The 23,550-nt window shown below is 39.4% G+C and overlaps 1 protein-coding gene across 1 annotated transcript in view; it reads left to right on the top strand.

Moving 5' to 3' along the window:
• Window positions 1–9,527: 9,527 nt before the first annotated feature.
• The window catches only part of LOC309588200 (putative acyl-CoA dehydrogenase 6), a 35,422-nt gene continuing 21,399 nt past the window's right edge, over window positions 9,528–23,550 (top strand). The window contains exons 1-3 of the mRNA XM_082307173.1: window positions 9,528–9,654; window positions 16,992–17,098; window positions 23,041–23,208. Coding sequence (XP_082163299.1) covers window positions 9,536–9,654; window positions 16,992–17,098; window positions 23,041–23,208 — 394 coding nt within the window. The 5' untranslated portion in view covers window positions 9,528–9,535. The remainder of the gene's footprint in view (window positions 9,655–16,991; window positions 17,099–23,040; window positions 23,209–23,550) is intronic.

Raw genomic sequence — 23,550 nt, 5'->3', positions numbered from 1 at the left:
TGATTTCCACTATGCTTTGCACTATACTGAAAATCCTTTCATTTGTGGCCAGTACCACATATAAGGCACACCCTCCAATTTCAACGTAAATAAAAATACTGATGTAGTGTATTTCACATTGGAGATTGCAGTTCAGATTAGAATCCTGTTGTGTTAGCTCTTGTACAAACAGAGAGGGATAATCTGTTTTATGATACGGCATGGCTGACAAACCTTAAGGGCAAGGATACACACAGAGTCAGAGACAAAAAATGAGAACTAAACCAGATATTTTCAGCTCTAGAATAGTGCTTAAAGTGTTTGTCCACACTTCTTAAACCAAATAAAAGTTGGCAATGAAATGGGTTTTTCCATTAAAATTATCAAGAATAGATCAAGCATGGGAACATGACAGTTTTATTGAAATATCTATTTTGTTGGCGAAAAAAGAAGGGGAAATGCATTGTTTTGATACTGCAAAAAATCTTCCATTTTCATCCTAGAAGGGGCTTTTATTGTGAAATTTCCTTTGTCTGTCTTTTGGGAAAAAAGCCCCAAAACTGACAAAAGGATACAATTTCATGTTATAAAAATATTCAGATTTTTTCATTTTCGACTTTTGTTCCTAGTCTGAGATCAAACTCATGACCTTTCGTGGAAAACTGAAAATGTGGGTTTTGTCTTAAACAGCTAACCACACTATTGCTCAGAAATAGGAATACTCTTTTACTGCTTTGCTTTTGCTAACTCAAAGCAGTTTCAAAACCAATCAGATTTCACAATCAGTCACAAAACACAGAAGATGCTCTCCTTTGGTCTCCGCTGCACTCGGGAAGTGAAACATCTGGAGATGCTCCAGCAGCGCGACAGGCTGTCCCGCGGGGCGAGGGCTTGGGAGCTGCTGGGGACGAGGGGCTGTGGAACTGGCGGTCCCAGCCCTGCCTGCGCTGATGGCTGCATCAGCCTGTGGATGCAGATGTTGCCAGCTGAAGAGAATTTTGCCTGTTAATACTTACAAACAAGGAAATTACCTAATGACAGAGGTGTGCTTCGAGCTGCGGCATTAGTTGATAGATGTCTTTTTAATAATTTGTTCACTGTGGCCGTGCTAAGAATACGTTGATCTGCAATGTGGCAGGTATTCTGGGATGGCATGGCATGTTTTTTGCGGTATCTGGCCCAGCTTCTCAAGGACTTAAGGGGTCAGCCACTGTAAAATAATTTGGTCCTGTAAGCCTGTGCTGATCAGAAATTCCTGTGGAAGCCTCCTGTGGTGTGTTTCTGTTCGGAGTTCCGTGCTACTGAACTAAAACCCCTGTGCTAGCCAGGCTAGCTCCAGAGCACGTCCAAAGTTCATTTAATTATTCACAGCACACATTCTGAAATAGTTTTTTCTGGAATTTATTCAAAACCAGCATTTGTCAAATTTCTCCCCCTGTACCTGTGATTTTAATTCTCAGTTTATAACTCCGTTTGGAGATTGGAAGTTTTGGAACTTGTGATCTAGTAAAATTTATGCATTTGGGTGTGACATCTTGAGCTAAGTGGCTAAAGTTTTCCATGTCAGACAAGTCTGGATTTCCAACAAGTTATTTATCAGCTTGGACTGGAATAAAAGATCTTGTAGAAAAGAAAGTTAAGCACAGCTTTCAGCTGATAAATAGTCAGCCTTTCTATTAAATCTTGTCTTAGAAATTTTAATAAGTAGCAAATGTAATACATCTGTTTAATCCCTGAATCACATAGTATTGCTTTTCAGTTTAATTATTTGTTTATGTGGAATTCAGAAGAGCCAGAATGAGTTCTGGGTCTTTTGAATGTTGACTCTATATCCTGATGCCTTTAAGAAATGAAAGTAATTAGTCTGCTTTTTGCTCATAGGGTTTGCTACAAAACCAAGGACAATTTCTTCTGGTTTCAGATCTTGACCCCTTTTCATCCAGCTTTTAAAAAATCCTTACAAATGTACGTACTTGTATTCAGTCCTGTTATTCCTCTTTTCTCTCTGTTGTGCTTAAACTGGTTCTTTGGGCTCTCTCTGTCTGTTACCTGTTGATAAGTCTATTCCCATTTTCTTTCCCTCTTCACCTATGGGATATTGAATGTGTGTACATTACTGTAGATTCTTTGTAATATCTATTTGTGTATTCACACTTCAGATCCTGTTGGAGGAAAATTTGCCATGACATGGAGTAACATGAACTTTTCGTAGTAGTTTGTGGTAGTTCACGTGAGAGGAAGAGTCCTGAATAGGAGCACCAGCAGCAGACAAAGATGATGTACCTGCTTCATTCTTGTACAGGTGTGAGACTGATTGATTTATTACCTGTTCAAAATGAATGAACACGTTTAAAAGAAGCTAACTGAGCAGCTGTGCAGTTGTTTTCTTGGGAGGAAGAGCACATTTTACATGGGGCTGACAGATGCCTCATTGAGTCCGAAGGCAGATTGCGGTGTCTCTGGGGGCTGATTCACAGTGGTGTCAGTAGGACTGCAGTGAACACACACCATGTTGAAGGATGTTGATGCAATGTTTGCCTGTTCGTCAGAAGGGTGGCAACCTTCAAGCTGGAGAGAAGCAGTATTCCCTGCTGGATAAGCCTGACTCAGAGAATTAAACTGAGCATCCACAAGCAAAACTTAAACCAGGCGAATGTGCAAGAGGTTGTAGGAATGTATATGTTCAATATATGTAAGGAGGTTGACAGCTGTTGCTGATTGATTGACTTCAAGCAGCAGGGAGGTTGCAGAGGTGATATTCCTGAAACCTAGGCTATGGTTTTTTTCTGAGCTTGCCCAAAGAGAAACCCCATGAGAAGTAGCATGGCTTTGCCACCGGAGCTCAGGAGGTGCGACATTCAGCCTATATACTTCTTGACTTCATTTTTCCATGTGTTTTTTTCTTGTTTTCTTCATGCTGTGGCATTTCGTTTGACTGACATTTTCAAACGTACAATAATTGACATCTGTACTTTTTAACCTGAAAGAAACAAAATTGTAGGATAATTTAACTAGGCTTCTGTGGAATTGATGCTGGGTCAGGGCTGAGGGGAAAAATAATCTCAGTTTAAAAGCAGGCAGGGGACGACTGAGGAATCTGTGACCAGTGGTTGCATAAAGTTTTTCTCTGAGTTGGAGCTGACGCAATAGCTGGTGCTTGGGACTGTGTGCAATCTTGGATTTTCTTTTTTCTTTCTTTTTTTTTTTTTTGGCTACTGCATCTTTACACTGTTAATGTTTCTTGTGTTGCCATGTGGATGTTTTATTCTATTGTACTGTGCAGCTTAGCTTTTCCTTCCCCGTAACATTGTTTGTATGCAATTTTTGGGTTTTGTGTGATTTTTTTTTTTAAGAGATCTGATATCCTTCTGAGTTTGAAGATTTATGTAGATGTGATTGCTGATGGCACTTGGTGACACTGTATAACCATTTCGAAAATAAAGAAAACTTACAAATTTGTGAGGGAGGTTTTTGGAAGTCAGGGGGTAACAAATGCAGCTGTTGTCAACCAATGATTTAGAATATACTGCTCTGCCTTTCTAAAGCAGTGTCCTGCACAGCTTTGAACCCTCTTTAAATGTGTCCATGCTGCCCCCAGCTAGGGCCAGGACTGTGTGGTGCATTTATCTGCTCAGTGGCAGGCACTGCTGAATTCCTACTTGGAATTTTGTGTTGTGGTTTTTTTTTTTTTTGGGGGGGGGGGTGGTGTCCTTACACTGTGGGGGATGTTTCGCCTGTATTTTCCAGTGTAGCTCTGTCTTAACCTAAAATGGTGCTAGGCAGATCCGATCACCTTACTCATCTCAGTAAATTTTGTTTCTGAAGCAGCAACCATGATGACTTCTATAGCAATGAGTGTTGCAGGAACACACAATTTGCACTGTTAATTGCTCAGGGATTGTACTTATGCCGCTAACTGTATATGTTTGAAAAGGAATGAGCAGCCAAGCTATATTTTTCCTTTTCCAAAGAATACTGGATCCCAAGAGTAATATTACTGAGTAAAACTTTGGTTAGCAGAAGAGGTCCTTATCTGCCTTGGATTTTTTGGATGAACTAGTGAGTATCTGTGAGAGATCAAGTACTATATGTGATGGTGATCTTTCTAGGATCAACCAAACACAAATATAAAGCAGTGTAATTCGTCCTACTTTGGGACAAACTGAGGGAATTTGATCCATCTGACTAAGATAATCTGTTAAGGGGAACTTTGCATCCGGTACAAGGGTTTTTTGTTTCTTTTTTTGTTCTTTTTGGGTGAACCAATCCAGGTGAAATAGCCAAAAAGTATGTGTTCATCTAAACAAGGCTGAAGTGGATGCACAGTGTTTCTGTTACATGAAATGAGAGTTTTTTCTACTGCATCCAGCAAGAAGCAAATAACCAAGAAGGCAGTAGGTATTTTCTGAGCTTGATCAGCCTAGCCTTTTCAGAATGGGTTTGTGGGAAATTGCATAACAGAGAGAGTAACCGTTTGGTAATACTTTAAATTCCTTTTGTGTAAAGAGTAGGAAAGGAATTACGGTGGGATTTCTGTACTGTCCTACCTAGTGACGTTTGCAATTGTGTAACTTCAAGGCTCTTCGTAGTTCCCTGGAGTTGAAATTCTTGAACTATATTTATGACAGGTGAGTAAGGTTTGAACACTTAAATTTTGCTTCTGTTGATTTAAAATTGTAGGCTATGATGAAAACTGGCAATTAGCTCTGTCATCTTGGTGTCAGATGTAGGAGTCTCTCAGACCTATCTTAAAAATGGGAGTTGATTGATGTTTTGTTTGTCTTTCTAGTCATTAGAAATAAGAGCATGTTTGTTTTTTGTTGCACTGAGTTAGGTGCCAATAGTAGAAATAACACTGTGTGATTTCCTGTGGTGTAGATACGCTTTATGTGAACTTCGAAAGCTCTGTAAACAAACAAGATAAATTATATAAGCATTTAAGATGGAGTTACCGATAAGGCTGTATTGTGTTTTCACCATTCCTTTTTCCAGGCTCATTCACATTCTTAAAACACTCTGAAGACCCCCTGTTTCTCCTTGCTTCAGCTCACTTACAGACCCTTTTCACCACAGATGTTGTCATTCCCACTGACAGCTACTAGATGGGGTTCAGAAGCAAATTCCAAATAGAACAAACTCTTAGAAAATTTGGACTAGAGCCTTCAAGCCTGTCTCATCATTGAAGAGAGTCATATTTGAACAGGGAGCCTGTAGCTGAACAAGTGACAAGAAACGTGTTGGTCTTCACAAAAATGAAACAATTGTATGAAAGATCTCAGCTTCTCCTTTGCCTTTATAAGTCTTTTTTCATAGGCATTCTTTGCCTTTGTTTTCCCAACTGGTATTCCTGAGCAGTGTTTCAGTTTTGATGTGTTGCAGCTGAAGGTTAGATAGTCTTGCTCTTTTATTTGTATTTTTGGGCATCATCTTTCCTCCCTGCCTGTATTAATATATAAAAGTCCTGATACCTTAAATTATCAGATCTAGTAGAATGTACATCTGCGTCTTTTAAAAACTATGTTTTTTAAAGCTTGCTGTTTTCTCTCGGACTCCCACTCCACTGGCAGTATCAGAAACTTAACATGTAGAAATAAGCTGGTCTATATAAAATAAGGAGCTTTATTTTTCGGGGGAGTGGGTTTAAAATAATGTGGTGGTGGTGATAAGTAGAAAAGCACAGAGCCAATTTAAAAGAAAAACAGGTTAATATAGTGACCATTGTGTGGTGGGTTCACCTTGGTCAGCAGCCCGACACCCACCCAGCTGCTCGCTCACTCCCCCTCCTCAACAGGACAGGGAAGAAGATACGATGGCAAGGCTCAGCTGTCGAAGTAAAGTCAGGGAGACTGCTCACCAGTTACTGTCATGGGCAAAGCAGCCTTGGCTTGGGGAAAGTTAATTTAATTAGCTGCCAATTAAAATAGATTTGTGCAGTGAGAAACAAAGGCAAATGAAAACAACATGTTCCCCCATCCTCTCCGCCTTCTTCCCAGGCTCAGCTTCAGTCTTTCATTCTTGAGTCATCCACCTCCCTCCCCACCCCGAGCGGCACAGGGGCATGGGGATGGGGCGTTGCAGTCAGTTTGTAGCAGCTCCTCTCTGCTCCTCATAATTTTCCCCTACTCCAGCGTGGGTCCTGCCCATGGTCTGCAGTGCAAAATCTTTATTTATTTGCATGTTCATGTGTTCTTGCTTTGGGCTTTATAATTTAATTTCTTTGTAAAAGAACCTGAAATCGAACAATAGATAAGATAGCGAATTAAGCCATTTAACAGCTGGAAGTTGTGGTATTGTCAGCAAAACAGTAACAATTTGAATATGGCAGAGTTGCCTTTTTCTACCTGTTTTGAATTAGAACATTAGAGCATTAGTACATTAGACTTTCTGCCTAGTTTTGCTTTGCTTTGTTCTTTTAATATTTCTTGCAAATTAAAAATGGAAATGTAGCCAAACAATTCTCTAAAGGTCACTCATCTCATTTTGAAGTTAAATGAAATATTTATCCTAGAAATGTTTTACATGTGAATATTTACATATAGCTTGTTATTCCTTTTTTTTTTTTAAAAAAAGCAATAAAATCTGAAATTGATTTGGTTCCTTTCATTACAGATTTTTCACCGAAAATTGTATTAGGCATGGTGTTTGCTTTTCTAAATGAAAATTAAATTGACCTATTAGCATTATATCATTGTATAGATACTTCCAGGAGGTGATGTTTGTTGATGAGACTGGCGAACACAACCCTCCTACCACCAGCTCATTCCCTTATTGCAAATCAGAGTTATTCCAAAAAGGGTAAGTCTTCTTCCAAGTAACAATTAAACATTCATTCTGTAAAATGCTCACCATCGTCACTGCAGCAGATGGAAATAAGAATGATCTGGTGGTTTTGTCTCAGTTTAAGAGCTGAGTCCTGTGGCACGCAGGGTGATGTGCTCGGACCAGCCTCAAAATAGCTGGCTGGGGCGCTGGCAGCCAGGCTGCGAAAGCCAGGCTGCCACCATGTGCTGGGGAAAAAAAGAAAGTTGCATGGGTGCTGGGAGCCAGCGCTGCCTGCTATTGCTGCATGGGACACTGCTGGCAGTGCGTCTCAACGCGGAGATCCGATTCCCCAAACAGATGGGATGCAACTGTCTTTTGCCATGGCATAAGTTACCCCAGTTACTTGGGGAAATAGCTGCACAGGCTGCACTGACAAGTGAATGTCTGTCTCGATCAAGTACTTCAGGCTCAAAGGAGGCGTTCCCTATAATCTTCCATCAAACCACTCACATTTCTCCTTGGCTCCTGGAACAGGACTGATGAAAAGTTAGGTGTTGTCTGATTAATGTTTTTACCATTTGCTTCTGCCCTTCCTGCCTGTCTGCATCAGTGGTTGTCTCCTGCATTATCTGTCCCCAGACTATAAAATCTTTGTAGGATGCATCATCTCTTTGCCTGGTAGGGCTTTCCCCCTCCACCTTCTCAGCTCCTGTGGCTTCGTTCTGATTCGTTTCCTCCCTTTGGTAGGAAATTTCTTCAGTGTCATCACTTTGAGAGCTGGCCTTTTGCAGCATTTTGTTTTTGAAATGTACTTAGTAACTAATCTCAAATGAGAGCAAGTCAAGTCTGTTATATAGTAATATATAATGAATTGTGGTATGAGCAAAGAATGTATGTAAGCTGTACACTTGTATAAAACAGTCCTTCTTTGGGTCAGTTTTGTGCATAGCATTCCTCTTGTGAAGTTGCTTTGGCTAAATCAAGAAACTGACATTTTGATTTGTGAAATTAAGTGAAAGACAGGAATATAACTGCTTGGTAGACAAAACCAAAGACAAAATTAGTACTCAGTGTAGTTTGGCAATAAAATGATTGACTGATTTAAAAAAAAAAAATCAAATGGAAAGCATTTGTGTGGTGCCAAAACTGAGGTTATCTATTATAACTCTGAGACAGATTCATATAAAATTAGCAAAAACTCTCTCATACCACGCATCTTTAAATAGCCTTGCCTTTACGTGTGCATGCATTCCTTACTGTTCCTCAGAGCACTTACTTATTGATGGGGCCTTTGTTAAGGCAAGAGAATTGGATTATATATTATGCTAAAGACATTCTCATATTACTATCGCTTCACTGTATTGCTTAAGCTGTCAGCAGGAATTTCAATTTTGTGTATATTTTTTTAGAAACATGCTTTATTTTCAGGTAAAAGTTTGGAAAAGTAGCTATTTTGTAATTCTGACAATCCAGATCATTCAGGATGACCTAAGGAGAAATATTTGAAAATTAAACTTCACGCTTAGCCTTTTCCATTTGTGGTTTCCCTTCTCTCTGCAGAGAAAGGGTGCACAAAGAGAGTTTCTGTGGGTTTAGGAAACAGATGATAGCACACAAAACCCTGTGTTTATATGCACTGTGGTGTTTTGATTTTTAATTAATGGTGTTCTTTGAAAACTTCAAAGCAGGTTAGTAGAAGAGTGAGCTCAGATAGTGTTTGATGTCAGCAAGTGAAAATGGAAGAGGGTCATCTGCCCCTTATTGTGTGTGTGAGGGGTGGGGGATCGTATCTATTTATTTGAAATTTTCTTAGTCGGTCTTCAAATGAGTAAAAAAAAAAAACAAACTCCAAAAAAGGAGGAAAACATTATCTAATCAAAGCTTCTCGGTCAACTAATGATGTCAAGCAGTAACCTTCTCTTTCTCACCATATTTCCTTTGGACTATGAACTATTTAATACAGCTAGCAATTACCTCATCCATCATAGCAATGTAGCGCTTTTCTGTGTTTCGCTATGTGATGGGTTTATCAGCGCTGGGCATGGGAAGGAGGTAAAGAATAATATCCTCTTTAAATGAATTTGCAGATAGGAATGTGGGGAGGAAGAACGGCCCGTGCTGGTGCCCGGCCAGCACCCCAGGTCGTCAGCCTCCTGTTAATGAAAAATGCTTTAATGACTACACCAACCAGGTGCCAGGGTATGAAATACATGTGTTGGGTATTGGACTTGTGTCTAACGTGGATTTTGAGCTACGGCAGTAACTTAACATAGGGACACAACCTGCATGTGGTCTTGTTCTGTGCTGATGTGGCTGCTGTGTGTGAGAAAGATGAGCTCCTCTTGAGTGCGTTGACGGGTGAGAGCAGGTGTCAGGCGTTATCACGGAGAATTAAAAGCACTTCTTACCTTGTGGTGATTTGTTCATATGACCTTTCTGTTAGAAAGAATAATTTTGCCTTCTGATGTCGTTTTCAGCAGCACATCACTTTTTCCTGCTGTTCCCAGTAGAAGTAAGGATGCTAGTTAGGATATTCAGAAGTGACCTGATGTGCACGCAGGTGATTAGAGCAGGTGTAATTTTAAATTCAGGTTTTGTAAAGAACAGTAAAGGTTTTGTAAAGAAGTTTCCTTTTCTGAAAGGAAAGCTGATAATTGTCCAATATTTAAAAATTAGCAGTGAAATTGCAGTTGGCAAGCCCTTGCAGTAGCAATATTGTATTTTTTTTCTTGTTGCTTATGCCAGTCTAGTACATGAGTGTCATAGATTTGTTTTTTCCTCAGAATACGGCGGCATGGGCTTGGACTTCTCCTATAGCATTGCAGTGGCAGAAGAGCTGGGAAATATCCGCTGTGGAGGTATTCCTATGGCTATTGGAGTGCAAGCTGGCATGGCTACTCCTGCTCTTACAAGGTAATTTTTAGAAAGTTTGGTTTAGCCTAGAACCCAAATCGTCATGTGTTTAAGCCTAAAACCCAATCTGTGTAAGAGTAGGAAAATACATTACTGTGCAAATTTACTGTCTAGTTGCTCTTCAGTAATGCCTGAGGAAGGAACCTACTCTCTACCTCTTTCAGACAGTTTGGTTTAGGGGAGAAAATACTTTTTTGTTTAAAAATGTAAGAGTATTATATATTAAAACGTAGGCCTTGTTTAATAGTAGATGATATGTTTACAAACACAGAACCTTGGTGCCACAACCAATAAAACAATTTTAATTCCAGAATCCCCCTATTCATGTTTGTGTTTTTGCTTAGGCACATATCCCAGTGCAGTCATACTAAGGATACACTTAGTTTTAGTGATTAGGATCAGTCTAATTCTATTTTATAACTCACTTGCTTTTTTCCAGCTTTACAAGGTGCTCCTCACTGACGGTGACTTTTCAGAAATAATGATCAATATTGGTGTAAGTCCCAAAGTCGTAGCACATGTATCATGCTTCCTAAATACACCAGGCAATTACCCATTTTGCTTTTTCTCATCTGCTTGTGTCAGTGTTTCCCTTTTATCACTTGCTATCATTTAGGCTCCTGCGCTTTCTAAATCTGTTTTGGGAGGTTTTTTTCTCCCTCAATAAAAGTGGCAGTTACCAACTTCTTCTTTCATAGTTTCAGAGATATTCTGCATGAAAACAGCAGTTTGCAAAACTAGAGGGAGACGACAGGCTGGTCCAGCAGTTTGCCCCTGGAATATGGATACGCCTAAAATTCTGGAAGGCGGTGGTGGGGATTAAATTCAAATGATGACAATGAAGTCAGGAATTTCTCTGCACAAAACAGATATACAAGAGGGGAATTTTTGCACAGAAGAGCATTTTAGGGTTGGGTTTTTTGTTGGTGGTTTCCCCCCTGCCCCCATTCTGAATGAAAGTGCCTGTAAATCCACTGTAGAGTCTGGAATGTAGGCTCTGTTCCCTTGACATCCTCTTATCCTTTTGCTAAGTATGCGTGACTTCGGAGGTCTCAGCCATGGGAAATCTTTCTAAAACTTTTCTTCTCCTTTGTGTAATGCACCAAAAGCTTGCTGAAAGCATGGAGTTCGGCGTGTCTGTTGCAACAGTAGTTTAGTTATAGTCCAACTGAGAATAAAACTAGTATTTTAAAAGACTTCAGAGAATAGTACCTTGCCCCCATGATAGCCTTTTCTTCCCAGGGGTTTAAAAAAAATCTAGGGTAAAAGAAGGCAGGATTTGTTCCATTGCAGTTTCTTGGCCTTCTGTTGCTCTGTTCCTGCTGTAGTAAAGCAGTGAAGCTACGTATATTTGTGTTAGTGAAATCCTGAAGTGGATGTTCTTAGAAAGTAAATGTGAAAATGTTGTTAACATGATGAAATCTGAAATTTCCATCTGTATTAGTGAACTTTTCCTTCACTGTTAAGTCATTTCCACTGACTAGTTATACAGTACAGTGTCCCACCCTTAAGATGTGAAAGTGAATCTTGGTAATGAAAAGAGAAAGCTGGTTGCTACAGGAAATTTTACACGGGTGCCGCTTTACTTCATGCAGTATAGTGAGAAGGCTAACTGCTTGTCCTGGGTCATGGACTCAAATTGCATTCACAACCTGGACGGTGTCTTTAAAGGTATCTGTGTACTGTGGTGATCCTAAACGAGTTCAAAGAGAGAATCCAAATTTTGCATCTTAACTGTGCATTGTTACCCATGATGCATCAGCGATGCGCAAAGTAAACAGTAATATGGGAATCAACCATCATCCCCTAAAAAACTTTTAAAAAGAAGTCTGGAGCCCTTTGTTGGCTTTCCTAACTTTGGGCTTTATTCAGCATTCATCAAGCATATATTGACTGCGCCTGCAAACCAACTCAGTCAACGTGATGCATCATGAAGATGCTCTGCTACTATAAATTACAGATATTTCCTCAAGTAGATATATGGACAGCGCAGTAGTTTGAACAGATGGATACACATACGCACACACGTGCGCACACCCACACAGAGCTTTTTAAATTTTCATACTTTGAAAAAATGAAGTCTTAGAAGATCTAGTGTCAGGATGCCTCCTGATGCTGTTTCTGCAACTTCCATGGGCTTTAATTATACAAATATATAAAAATAAATAATATTTTATTTTTAAATATTATAAAAATAATTATTTTATATAGGAATAATACTATATAAATATTTATAACTATTTATACATTTTATATGTTATTTGTTATATTTATTTCTATTGTAGTATATTTCATCTATAATAATATATAAAAATTTATATTAGTTATTATGCATAAATATATAATTATATGTTTTATTACTGTTATAAAAATTATTATGTTTATTTTTAAATATTATATAAATATATAAAATATGTATAAACCAGTTTTAATTATATAAATAATACATTTTGAAAATGTTACCCAGATCTGTTTGTTTGTCTGTTCGCTGTTCCTGCCCCTTTTTACTTCATTCTTTACGATTTTTTTTGACAACCTTCAGAAAGTTATATTCATGATCATACTTGGAAGCAATGCTGCAGATTTTGATATATATGCATTTCTGTTGTGCAGACAAATATAGGAGACAATAGTTTTGTTTCCCTTCAAGATGCCCAGACTGCTCCATTTTTTTCCCCAGATTCCACTAAGTGAAGCAGTAGCACTTTGTAAATTTGAGAACTAAATGCAAAATGGTTTGTCAGCAGTGATCTGACCTTTGATGTACCTGGTTCTGAACATCACTCTCTGTCAGGTGTTTCAAATGCATTCAGGTATAATACTTCACTTGCTTTCATGCTTATAAGTAGAGTGGAGAAAGCAGCTCTCAGCTGAGGCAGTGAATGAGATCCATTTCCCTGGGCTTGTAAACAAAGCTATAGGGTGACGCATCCATAGTGATAACAGATCAGTGTACAGCTCCTTTATCTCGGCAGTAGGCAGTAAACTTTCCTTCTCTTTTCTTTCCTTTCCCCCTATTATTTATAGGAAAACAGTAAGAATAATGATGATTATTTAGTGGGAAGAGAGTGCTTTCCTATTTCATCAGCTTGCTTGTCACCAAGTCTTTCTCCACCCTGAACAGCAGCATACCCGAGAATTAATGTCCATAAAGTTCGTTTTACTGTCTCTTTTCCTGTTTGCTGTAAAGGAGAGAAGCTGCAGCTGACAATCAGAACAGCAGTTTTGAAAAGCAGGAACATCCACTTGATCAGCTGGGAAAAGGGTGAAAATGGGAAGAGGTCATTCAAGAGCAGAGTGGCTTTCCCACTGGCATAGCGAAAGGGAAGCTTGGTTTTGTGCTTCTGCAAGAACAGACATACTGAGTTGTCTCTCTCTCACATTTGGTACGTAACTTGTATAGTGCACAAAAGGTAGGACATGTCTTGCCCTGAGCCAGAGCAGACTGTTACAGGTGCAGCTTTCAACATATCATTAAAAAAACTATCATTAAGCATTGCTGTCATGATGGCTAGTTCTGTTGCATCCATAGCCAGCTGTGCTGCTTTGTGGTTTTGAACACCTGCGAGGGTCTAACCTGGCCAGAGCAATACGGTGGGGCAGTATGAAGTCCAGCAGCTGCTTCTGAACTAGCTTTCCTCAAAACAGCTTCACACTGTTCCTATACCTTTGAGGTTTCTCCAGCTCCTGATGACAGCCAGGCCAGGTGGTGGGTTGTCTGGTGGGCAGCCTTGAGGTCTCCAGAGCTGGTGTGGTAGCAGCAGGACACCAGCCACACGAATAGCTCTTAAAAACTCCATGGTCTGAAGAGGGTAATCTTTAATATGACTCCTCTTTTACAATACCTGCATTTTAGTGCAAAATGCATTCCTAAGTAAATGGAAGATTGACGTAATCATTAACCAAAACCCTTCAGGTAGTCTCATCTGCATGAGGCAGTCATACCCATCAGGTAGTCTCATACAGGCTTCTCATCTGTATTCTTTTCAGAATGTAGCAATAGCTCGAACTAAGCAATTTATTTCATAAAATCTTCAAATAACTGAAGCTTAAAGACTTGATGAAAAACTGGGAGCCAGAGCACTTTTCTTATTGCTTTTTAAAAAAAAAAAAAAAAAGTTTTCTAAATGTGGGTTTTGTAAACTCACATGTCTTCTTATCTTGACTGAAATAGAGACTCAAGGAGAGAAAGCTGTTTGCAGTGTGGATTCTTTTAAATCCAGGTTATGTAAATTACTGAACTTAATGAGGCTTCCATGCTGCCCAAGGGTGCTTGCTGCTGTTGACCATTCATTTCTAACCCTTTCTGTGCCTGTAAAGAGCATCTTTTCCCTTTTGTTTTTTCTTGCTTCTTTTCTTGTATCTTGATGATCCAAGGAGTACTGCTAAGCTGGACCTGGACATCAGATGGTAGGATGCCTGTGCAGGACTACACTGAAGCAAAAGCGTGGCATGTGGCTACTGCATTATTAATAGTTTGAGTCTAGGAGCAGACCAGGAGGAGAATTGGGAGAAATTCACCTCTTGCTAGTATGTAAGAAGGAAAGTGACAGTAGGTCAGAGTTACCCTCTTCTTTGTCTAAAGGAAATCTTCTTTATATTCCTAGGAAGTCCATGAGTAAACTATTGTATCATCTTTGAGATACTGTAGAATAATGCATAGACCATCTGAAAACTTTTTTTTTCTTTATGTTTACTTTGGTGGTGAATAGTGCTCGAATGTGTGAGCTCCAGTGCAAGAAAGGTTGTGTTGATCAAATGCTGAGAGCCATGTTAGAACTGCCTGCAGCTGTTCGTATTCAGAATTTCAATTTGCATTTAATAGTGTATCATACTAGCGTATCTGTCAGTTCTACTTAGAACTTTCCTTACTAATTTAATTAATTCACTTCAGCTCAGCTTTTTTTCCCCAGAAGCAGAAGAAACAAAAGTGAATAAGATCTGTGGTTCTACCAAGATGATTATCAGCCCAATTAAGTCAGAATAGTGATGTGCGATAGACATGTTTTCATTCAATGTAGCAATCTAACCTGTCAGAAGCCAGATTTTTATATATATTTGAGATTAATAAAGGTGACTTCAAATTTCTAATTGGCAGAGCACATAAACAGAACTATGTGGATCAAGGAAGTGTTCTTACATCTATATTTTGTCATGGTTTTATTTTCCTTTTACCCACCATTTACAGGATTGTATACCATTGTCATTTTTGAGTTTGTATTCATGACATTCCACCAATGCTACTTACAAAGTATGGAGCAAGAAAGGATGGACCGCTTTCATGCAAGTCTTAATGTGTCAGAATCTCACACTCGGGACTTCTGGGTTACCCAGCATCAACGAGGAGGTCTGGTTTATTGACTGTAGACTCGTGTGTGTGTATACATGCACACATGCATGAAAATATATTTTAGAGGGATGCTAAGGCTGCCCAGTTGATCACATGGGAAACTGTGCTCTGGGGTATGGTCCCGGCCCAGAAAGCAGACATAGTCTCGTCTGTCTTGAGACAGAGCATGATCTTATTGCAAACAGAGTTTTCTAATTCTGGAGCTGTTAAACTGGAAAGAAGTGAGTATTGCATTTATGCAAACTTAAGATTTTTCTGGGATGCATTTAAGATGGGTAGAATTTTACAGAAACAACATATTTCTAACACAATAGCTAGCTGCTTGCTGAGCTGCGTGTCCTTCCTGCAAGGCATAGAGAGCCATGATCTTCTGAAGATAGTGTTGCCAGACTTTTTTTTTTTTATTGCAAAATAACTTCTTCTGTAGCCTCATTTTTGAGAAGAGTGGAACTGTTTTCTGGAATGTAAGCCAAACAAACAAAGATATCAAACCAAAATAATTATTCTGAGAAAAGTTCTTGTCATGGAAATCCTCTGTTGAAATAACAAAAGGTTGGCAAAGTTTTAAGCATCAGAAAGCACTGCCAAAAATCCCTGCTAGCTTCTCTCATAATCTGATTTTTCATGTTGTTGGTTGGGTTTTTTTTGTCTAATGAATGTTCAGCTGGCCATACTTGACCATGTCCCAAGGAAAAGAAAAAAAAAACCAAAACAAAAAACCAAAAAGTACACTGCATAACAGACCAGGGGACTTTGTCCGAGTATGCTGGAGGAAGGAGTAAACACCCCAAGCTCACTTCTTGTACTTATTTGGGATTGCTGCCGTGATTATCAGCAGGGACAGGACTAGGAATTGAGCTCCCTGTGTCTGCCAGCTCCTAGTCTGTTCTCTGGCCATCCCATGTCCTTTGACTGTTTTGTGTCAGGGTTAGAGTGGAGCGGAAGGGTCAGAGTCTTAGCTAAAATGGTGTCACTCCCTTGGAAGTACTGGGACGGTGTTTTAGAAGGAGGACTCGGGTAACTGCAGCCTGCTTAGGCAGCCAGCAAACCTAAGGAGATGAGTAGAGATGCTGACCTGAGAATCCTCATACCACAGAGGAGGCTTGACTTTTATGGATTTCTGCTCACAGAAGAGACATCTTATGACCCAAGGAATCTTTCAGTCTAGCACAAGAGAGGTTCAAGACCTAGACCACGAGCTCACCATTCACGCTGCAAGACCAAATCAGTGGATGTTAAATAGGACAAAATCAACCATGAAATGAGATGGACCATGTTTTGAATCGATGAAAGCAGCTAAACATCGGAAAAAAGAGGGCGCCTCTTAACTGGATTGAAATATGGCCAAGTGAATTTTTTGTGTTAAAATGCCATCAACAGTTTGCTGTTTCCCTTTTTATTTTTTGGGGGACTAAAAGAACGGCTGGGAAGAAGCACTGTATGAGTATAAGAAAGCTGGGATTTCACTGTATGATTTAAATGCAGATGTGAAATATTAATAATGTAAATACAGATATTTATAGAGGGTGGCCATCACCTTTCATAACTTTTCACTCACCACTAAAACCTGGCAAAGAGCTAGTGCAAAAGTCAGAAGACATGCAGAGAGCGGGTCCTCCATCCTGGCTGACTGCAAACTGTTGCAGGTGCATTGAGGGGAAACCCCAGGGACTACATTTATTTAGATCTGATAGCTCTTAAAACAACAAAGATCAGATTTTGGACATCTAGATCACACATTTCTGTGTGCTTGAATACTTGTAAAAACCTTGTTTAAAATGATTGTGGCTGCACTTGGTGGTGAAGGCTCTGAATCATAGCTTTGGAGGGCATCTATTCTGTCTTTTGGCTCTGGGACAGGTTTTACCTACGTAGTCATAGGAAAACTGATCACTGTGTGGGTAGAGCAAAACTTGTAACTAACTTGTAAATAATGTTTACCTTCAAAAGCTTTTATTATCCAGTCGTTTTCATTATATTGTTGCAGGTTTGGTTCTGATGAGTTGAAAAAACAGTTCCTTGTACCAACCATAGCTGGAGATTTTGTGGCTTGCTTGGGAATCAGTGAAGCTGGAGCTGGGTCAGATGTCGCAAGTAAGTTAACCTAGCAAATTGCCAATTTTAGACAGCCTGGTGTTTTAATGGAAGGAATCTGGTTTCCCTGACCCTTCTCTTTGCCACTGTCATTTGTAAGAAATATAAAGGAAGGAAAGTCTGGTGTGGTGAGGGCAAAAAGTAATATTCCAGGAGCAGTAATGCATGCCTCTGATGCATCCAGAAGCTATCAAATTGAAATGTATTTGTCAGTGAATCAATAGCTATAACCCTGTATAGGCTGAGCACAACAGATTAATATGCAGCTATCATGCTGGCCCTGGATTTCTCCTGGTGTTTGTCCTGCTGCTGCTGCTGCCTCCCCTGTTCTGTCTGAGCTCACCACTGGCAGGGAGCACTCCAGCACCTCCTGTAGTTGCACAGCCACTGTCAGTTGTGCAAACCTGCAGACGTAAGTGATAGGGGATGTGGCCTGTTCAAATGTACTACAGCTTGCACTTCCTTAAAACAGACCTCTCCACTGAACGTTGGCAGGCTGCAGAGCTAGTCTGTTCTGAAAATGATGGCATCACTTTCACAATGGGTTCCTCTCGCTCATTCTTACCCCATCTCAGCCCCTTCCGTCGTTCCTGTGCAGCAAAAACGTCTCTGAACTGGTGGTTGTTTTATTTAGAGCTAATGAAGAATTTGCCATGTCAAATCTATTAGCTTTGTGATTTAGTTACTTTGCATGCAACTATTTTTCTTATTTTAGTGCAAGAATATGTTTAAAAATACAGACAAATGAAAGTATTATTCCGAAGTGCCTGAGGCAGTAGATAATTTGAACAATTAAATTAAAACAAATATTGTAGAAAAAGTAAAAGATATCTCATCTGACTGTGAATCATGGACTTCAAGGAAAAGGGAATGACAAGAAACCACTTTTGGAGGTTTTGTTGTTGGACACAGGATGGCTAAGGTACTCTTACAAATAACTGAGACAACGTCTTCCTGCAGACAAAATTGCTGAGCTTGACAGAGGTTTTTGGATCAGTGGAGCTCTATGTTCATCTCCTTGACCAAACTTATGTTGTTTTCTCATGACAAATAGATAATTATTCGGTGTTAGAGCAAGGGTACAGCAGGTAGTTTTCAGGAGAGTTAATGGGGATAGTCAAATAATGGGACTAAATTCTCCTGCATGATCCATTGCTGTTTTCCTTTCTGGTTAATTGATTTTGTTCATAAGAAAAATTCCATCATTTTTATAGACTTGTTTTTCATTAAAATTATTTGAAAATGGAATTTTGCTAATGTAGGAAATAAAACATCATTTATTTTAATTAATGCCTCTCTAGTTTAATTAGATGATTATCAGAACTTTCTAAATATGATTTCAATTTTTTTATGCGGTGTTCCAGATAATAAGTAACATAAATATTCTTTTAGCTGCATGTTGTTTATCATCTAGTTTAATTGGTATGATACACTTGGATTAATACAGTTAAAGAGAAATTTGGGATCAGCTAGGATTATCTGATGAACCCAGACTGCAGCTGGGAGGCAGACTGCGGGGTGAAATGACGATACTTTTTCGCCTGTCATGGTAGAGCTGATCCCTGGTATAAATCCAGAAACCAGCTTACAATGCTTCTAAAGGGCAGTTAAACAGACAACTTAGGCATGAGCAGCACTAAATTATGTTCTGAGTAGCACTGGTTTGCACGAGGCAGAGAGAACGTATCATTTCCAGGCGGCCCAGCTTTAAAGTAGACTGGACTGCATGAAACTGCACTTGATATTTCCTTTGGTTTCTCATGCTATTGGGATGTTTGTCTCCCTTAGATAAGTGAAGGGGTAATAAAACATAGCAACTGTTCACATGTGAAGGTTGGGGACATGCTTCTGCCATGTGAGCCAGTATATTTTAGACTGAAAAATGATACAGAGTAAGGTATCTCTAGCATTTTCTTCTGCCAGTTCCAAAATTACTGAAGGTGATGCAAACACAGAAGAAAAAAGAAGTGTTTCTGTACATGAAAAGTGAAAGGTTCCTGGGATTAATTTATTCAAAATTCAGCAAAACAAAAAGGACTGTGTATATTAATCTAATATAAATTTCAAGTCAATTTGAAGGAGCACTTGTCTGCTTTCAAATTGTTGTTGTATATTGTACATAGTATTGACCATGTGCTAGCACAAAAAAAAAAAAAAGTATTGACCGAAACTAGCACAGAGATGACTTGAGAAGCAGAACGGTACAGAACAGTTGGTGTAGAAAGTGTCTTTCTTTAATTTCAAGATTCTTGGTACCACAAAGTATACACATTTGTGTGGGTTTTAATGATTTTGTCTCATTCTATCTCACTACTATTCCACAATTTATATCATGATTTGCTGGTAGTCTGGAGGAGATACGTAAGAATACATCATGGAAGACACTTCCTCTTTCTTCAAGTTATGTCTTCCAGGCAACTGCATCAGGTAACCCTGTTCATGTCTACCTCTTCAACATAGATATCTTGCCCCATTTTGTCTCAATAGAATCCAATCTTCCTGCTTTTCTGGGTTTAGGTCATCTTTTTTGAGCATGAAAAACCAAAATTGCACATGGTGTCTGTAATGGCACAAATACTTCTCCAACCCTATTGGAAATATTACCCTCCAATATGTAATGTTACACAGCAGTTTGCTGGCTTGTGAATCTTGTGATTAACTGTGCAGGTCATCTTCATTAGCAGTTTGCTATTGAAACATTGTAAGATACAGCAATCATTATTACTTTGTGCCAAAGTACTTGCACTTGCCATGTTGAATTTGAAAACTCAAGATCATTCCTTTCTTGCTGGGCAATACCTCAGTTGTCTGTGTTGGTGATATCTCCCAAGTTTGTGTGACCAGCAAATTTCTTTAGTGTATTCCTATTCTTCTTTTAAAGGTCATTAATGGAAATATTCAATAGGTTTTGTCCAAAGGCTGATATCCAAGGAGGAGCTCCAATAGTACCCTCCCTGCACATCAGCACTTCCTCTTTTAATGCAACCTGATGCAATTTCCCCTTTGCCAATATCCTTACCTACATTTCCACTTTTGTCCTAATTCTTATTTTGTCCAAGTTTTAACTTATAGTTACCTACTAGCATCAATTTTAGTTTGCTTGGGTCCAACAGGACTTTTCCTGTTCTACATTTCTCTAGAAAATCTGCTTTCAGAATAAACAAATCAGGTTGGTTTTAAATAAGATACCACTGGTAAATTTAGTTCTCTTTTCTTTCCAAATGTATTCTGAGGCTGTGCAGATTGCCAAAACCAAGAACGTCTGTTTTCACTAATCTTAATTTCTGTACAGTCCTTCCTGTAGATGTCTTGCTTTGTCAGCTATATTGCGGATCTTTTTGTAATCTCATGTGAAATATTTCTTTAGTTTTGAGGCGTCCTCTATATGCCTCATGTTTTTTCTCATTCTCTTTTCATTTCTGTGGCTGAAATATTTTTGTTGCCACCTCAATCTTCTTCGCTTTTGTTGGTTTTCATCTGCAAGTTTTAACTTAGTTTGACCTGTGGCAGTTCTTACCTTCTGACCTCCAAACTGTAGCTTACTTTGATGATTAATCTCTTTCATTTCCTGTAGGCCATGTCCTGTTTTTTGACGTGATTATTCATTCAGTTAGACTTGAAGCTGTTTCATGCAAGTTTGGGGTTTTTTTTCCTGTGCTGATGATGTAAATAATATGTGTTCTTCATTTTTTACTTTAAGGATATGCGTTGCCTATCTTTGATCGTAATATTGACCTTAAAAGTTGACGCCAACCTTGCCTTTTGTCAAATCTATTTAGATGCATGGACTCAAGAGCACAGTGGAGAAGAAAACTTGAGGCTCAAGTATGTTGTGATTTGAATGGTGAAGTGACCAGCCCTGGTTGCTTATATGGCACTAGCTATATCATATGCCTTTCGATGATGCCTTCTGGCCTTTCCTAGAAGGGGCCCTCACAGCATGCTCTGTAAGTTGTTGAGTTATAGGCGCTATGGGGCCAGTGGTGTGGACCTGCCAAAAATGAGTTACAGAGCACCCACTGAAGTAGCCTTTTCCCAGAGCTATGCTGTATCAGGGAGAACAGTTACAGTCAAATATTCCAAATTATCTTCATAGCCATGTCCCTGAGACTGAGTCCACTTGACTGTAGTAAATTAAGTAGGTTTTCAAAGCCTGCTGTATTTTAAACATAAAACTTACTGACTTGGTCATCTTTCTTCAAATTAAAGAAAATCAACTCTTCATAAGTTGATTCTGAATAGTTGTTTCTCAAGTGTTTGAAGCAAACTATCAGCCATCTCATCTGGGAGTACTTGAACATTCCCATTAGTAAGGTATTTGTTCTTTAATCTGTATTTGGGTGGTTAGTCCTCTCTGACGCCATGCTTGCAAGCACTGTTTACATTTGTGATAACATCACAGTGCTCATTGTTCCTCTGCAGACCTTCCATGGAACCTCTATCTAATCTCTTCAGTAGCTGTTCCACAACAAAGGAATGTGTGATGTAAATCACTGTGTATGCTCCCATCCTTTTCACGCTACTTCAGTACAGTGTCATATTTCTTATTCTGGCTTTTGTGTGTCCTTCATTTATTATTTAGTCTCCATGTATATGATTGTCCAGTGTCTATGTCCATGTATTATGAGCATCAGTACTTTCGATTCCTTCAGTTTGTTGGCCTTCATTATTATACAGATTTGGCATAGTCCTTTCATTGACTGAAGAGCTATATGGCTGCTGTTTTTATCCACATTAGTACTATCTCTTTCCCTTGCTGTTCATCATTATTTGCTCTTAAGTTCCTTTAACCATAGCTATATCCAATATTCCCTTGTCTTATACAATTTTCTCCCATCATTTTTCCCCAGTTCCTTCATTAACAAGCCTTCTTTTCAGCCATGCTGACCTCAGTCCCAGTTTATCTTGTAAATGAAGATCAGATACTTGGTTTTGCTTTGGTTTATGTTTAGAGCCTTTGGGAAGAAGGTTCATGTGCAGATGGAGGTGGGTGTGTATGAAGGTATAACCAGCTGACTTAAATGTGCCTGCCCCACTCCACTTGGTGGCTGACTCCTGCCCTCCAAGTCTACTGCCTCCCTCAGTAGGTGGGCTTTTATGGACTTTATAGTCTCATTAGATTTACAGGTGCTAGTAGGGGTGTGGTAGGGTTCTCTTATACCATCACCTACTTATAGCTAGATATCGGTTGGAGAGTCTTCCTCAGTTGGGGTTTTAGTTGAAGAAGTTCAATTGCAGGGGAAAGAAGCCAGCCCTTTTGAAATTTTGCTGGAGTGTAAATAATAACTAATGATGCACTCTGGCTGTCTGTTGCAGCTAGGGCTGCTTGCGGCGTGATGTGAACACTCACAGATGAAAATAAGATTGTTTTTTGTCAGGGGGTATAAATAGCAGGTGTTTAGAACTCCTTCATGTACAGACATTCTTAGCATTTAGACTTGGCCTTTTGAAAGTTTATTAGCTTTGAATTTATTACACCATTCTGACGAAGAACATGCAGGAAGTGCGTGTACGTATATCTTTATGCATACACAGATACTGAGGCTTATGTTTGTTTAAGTCAGGACTCTGAAATAAATGGCCTCCTCAGTGACGAATGTGCACAGTAACAGAAAAGCGTAATAGATCACCTCAGACTGAAATGTTTCTGGCCTGAGTTTTTGATGACCAAATTTACTTAGGGAAAGTTTTCTGCTTTCATCTGCTGGGATGAAGACTCCACCTAAAGGAGGGTGAAAGAAGTGGTCTGGTTTCCCTGGCTTGCCTTCCAAGAGTTGTCTAGACAGGTCTGCCTTGTGCAGCCTGGAAAGGTTAGAGGACTTGGGGGGTATGAAGGGAGAACCAAATATTAGAGAACAAGGGAGTGACTCTGCCAGTCATACAGGGACCAGCTTATTCCTCCTTCACAAGACTAACCCTTCATTTCCTCTGTTTTGAAATAGATATCAAGACGACAGCTGTGAGGAAAGGCGATGAATATGTCATAAATGGTGGTAAGATGTGGACAACGTCCGGGTGCCAAGCGGACTGGATGTGCCTGCTGGCAAACACCAGTGAAGGACCTGCCCATCGAAATAAATCTCTCATATGTCTGCCAATGAATCTACCTGGTAATAACACAGAACTCTTTCTCTTCTAATTTGATTTTACTGGTGGTTTTGTGTATGCCCAATACAAGAAGGAAAGGTGTTTGACAGAAAGGACTGCACCCATAAATGCTCCTCTAAGTTAGGTGCTTCACTGTCATACAAAGTTGGTTCTGAAATGCATTTGCACACTTCCACAAAAAATTAGGGGACAAGAGGAAACGAGAAGGAAGTTAAATGTTTTGCAGATTTCAGCTTGTGACTCCCAAATAATTTTATATAGCGAGTCCTTTTCGCCAAAAAATAAATTTGTAAAAGTTGTTTCGATACGTTTGCATGTGAATATTTCATAACCTTCTGTGAGAA

Source organism: Platalea leucorodia (genome assembly GCF_965183815.1).
Source record: "Platalea leucorodia genome assembly, chromosome: 1".
Lineage (NCBI taxonomy): Eukaryota > Metazoa > Chordata > Aves > Pelecaniformes > Threskiornithidae > Platalea > Platalea leucorodia.
The sequence above is the reverse complement of the archived record's forward strand: the minus strand, read 5'-3'. Positions and strand labels throughout refer to the sequence as shown.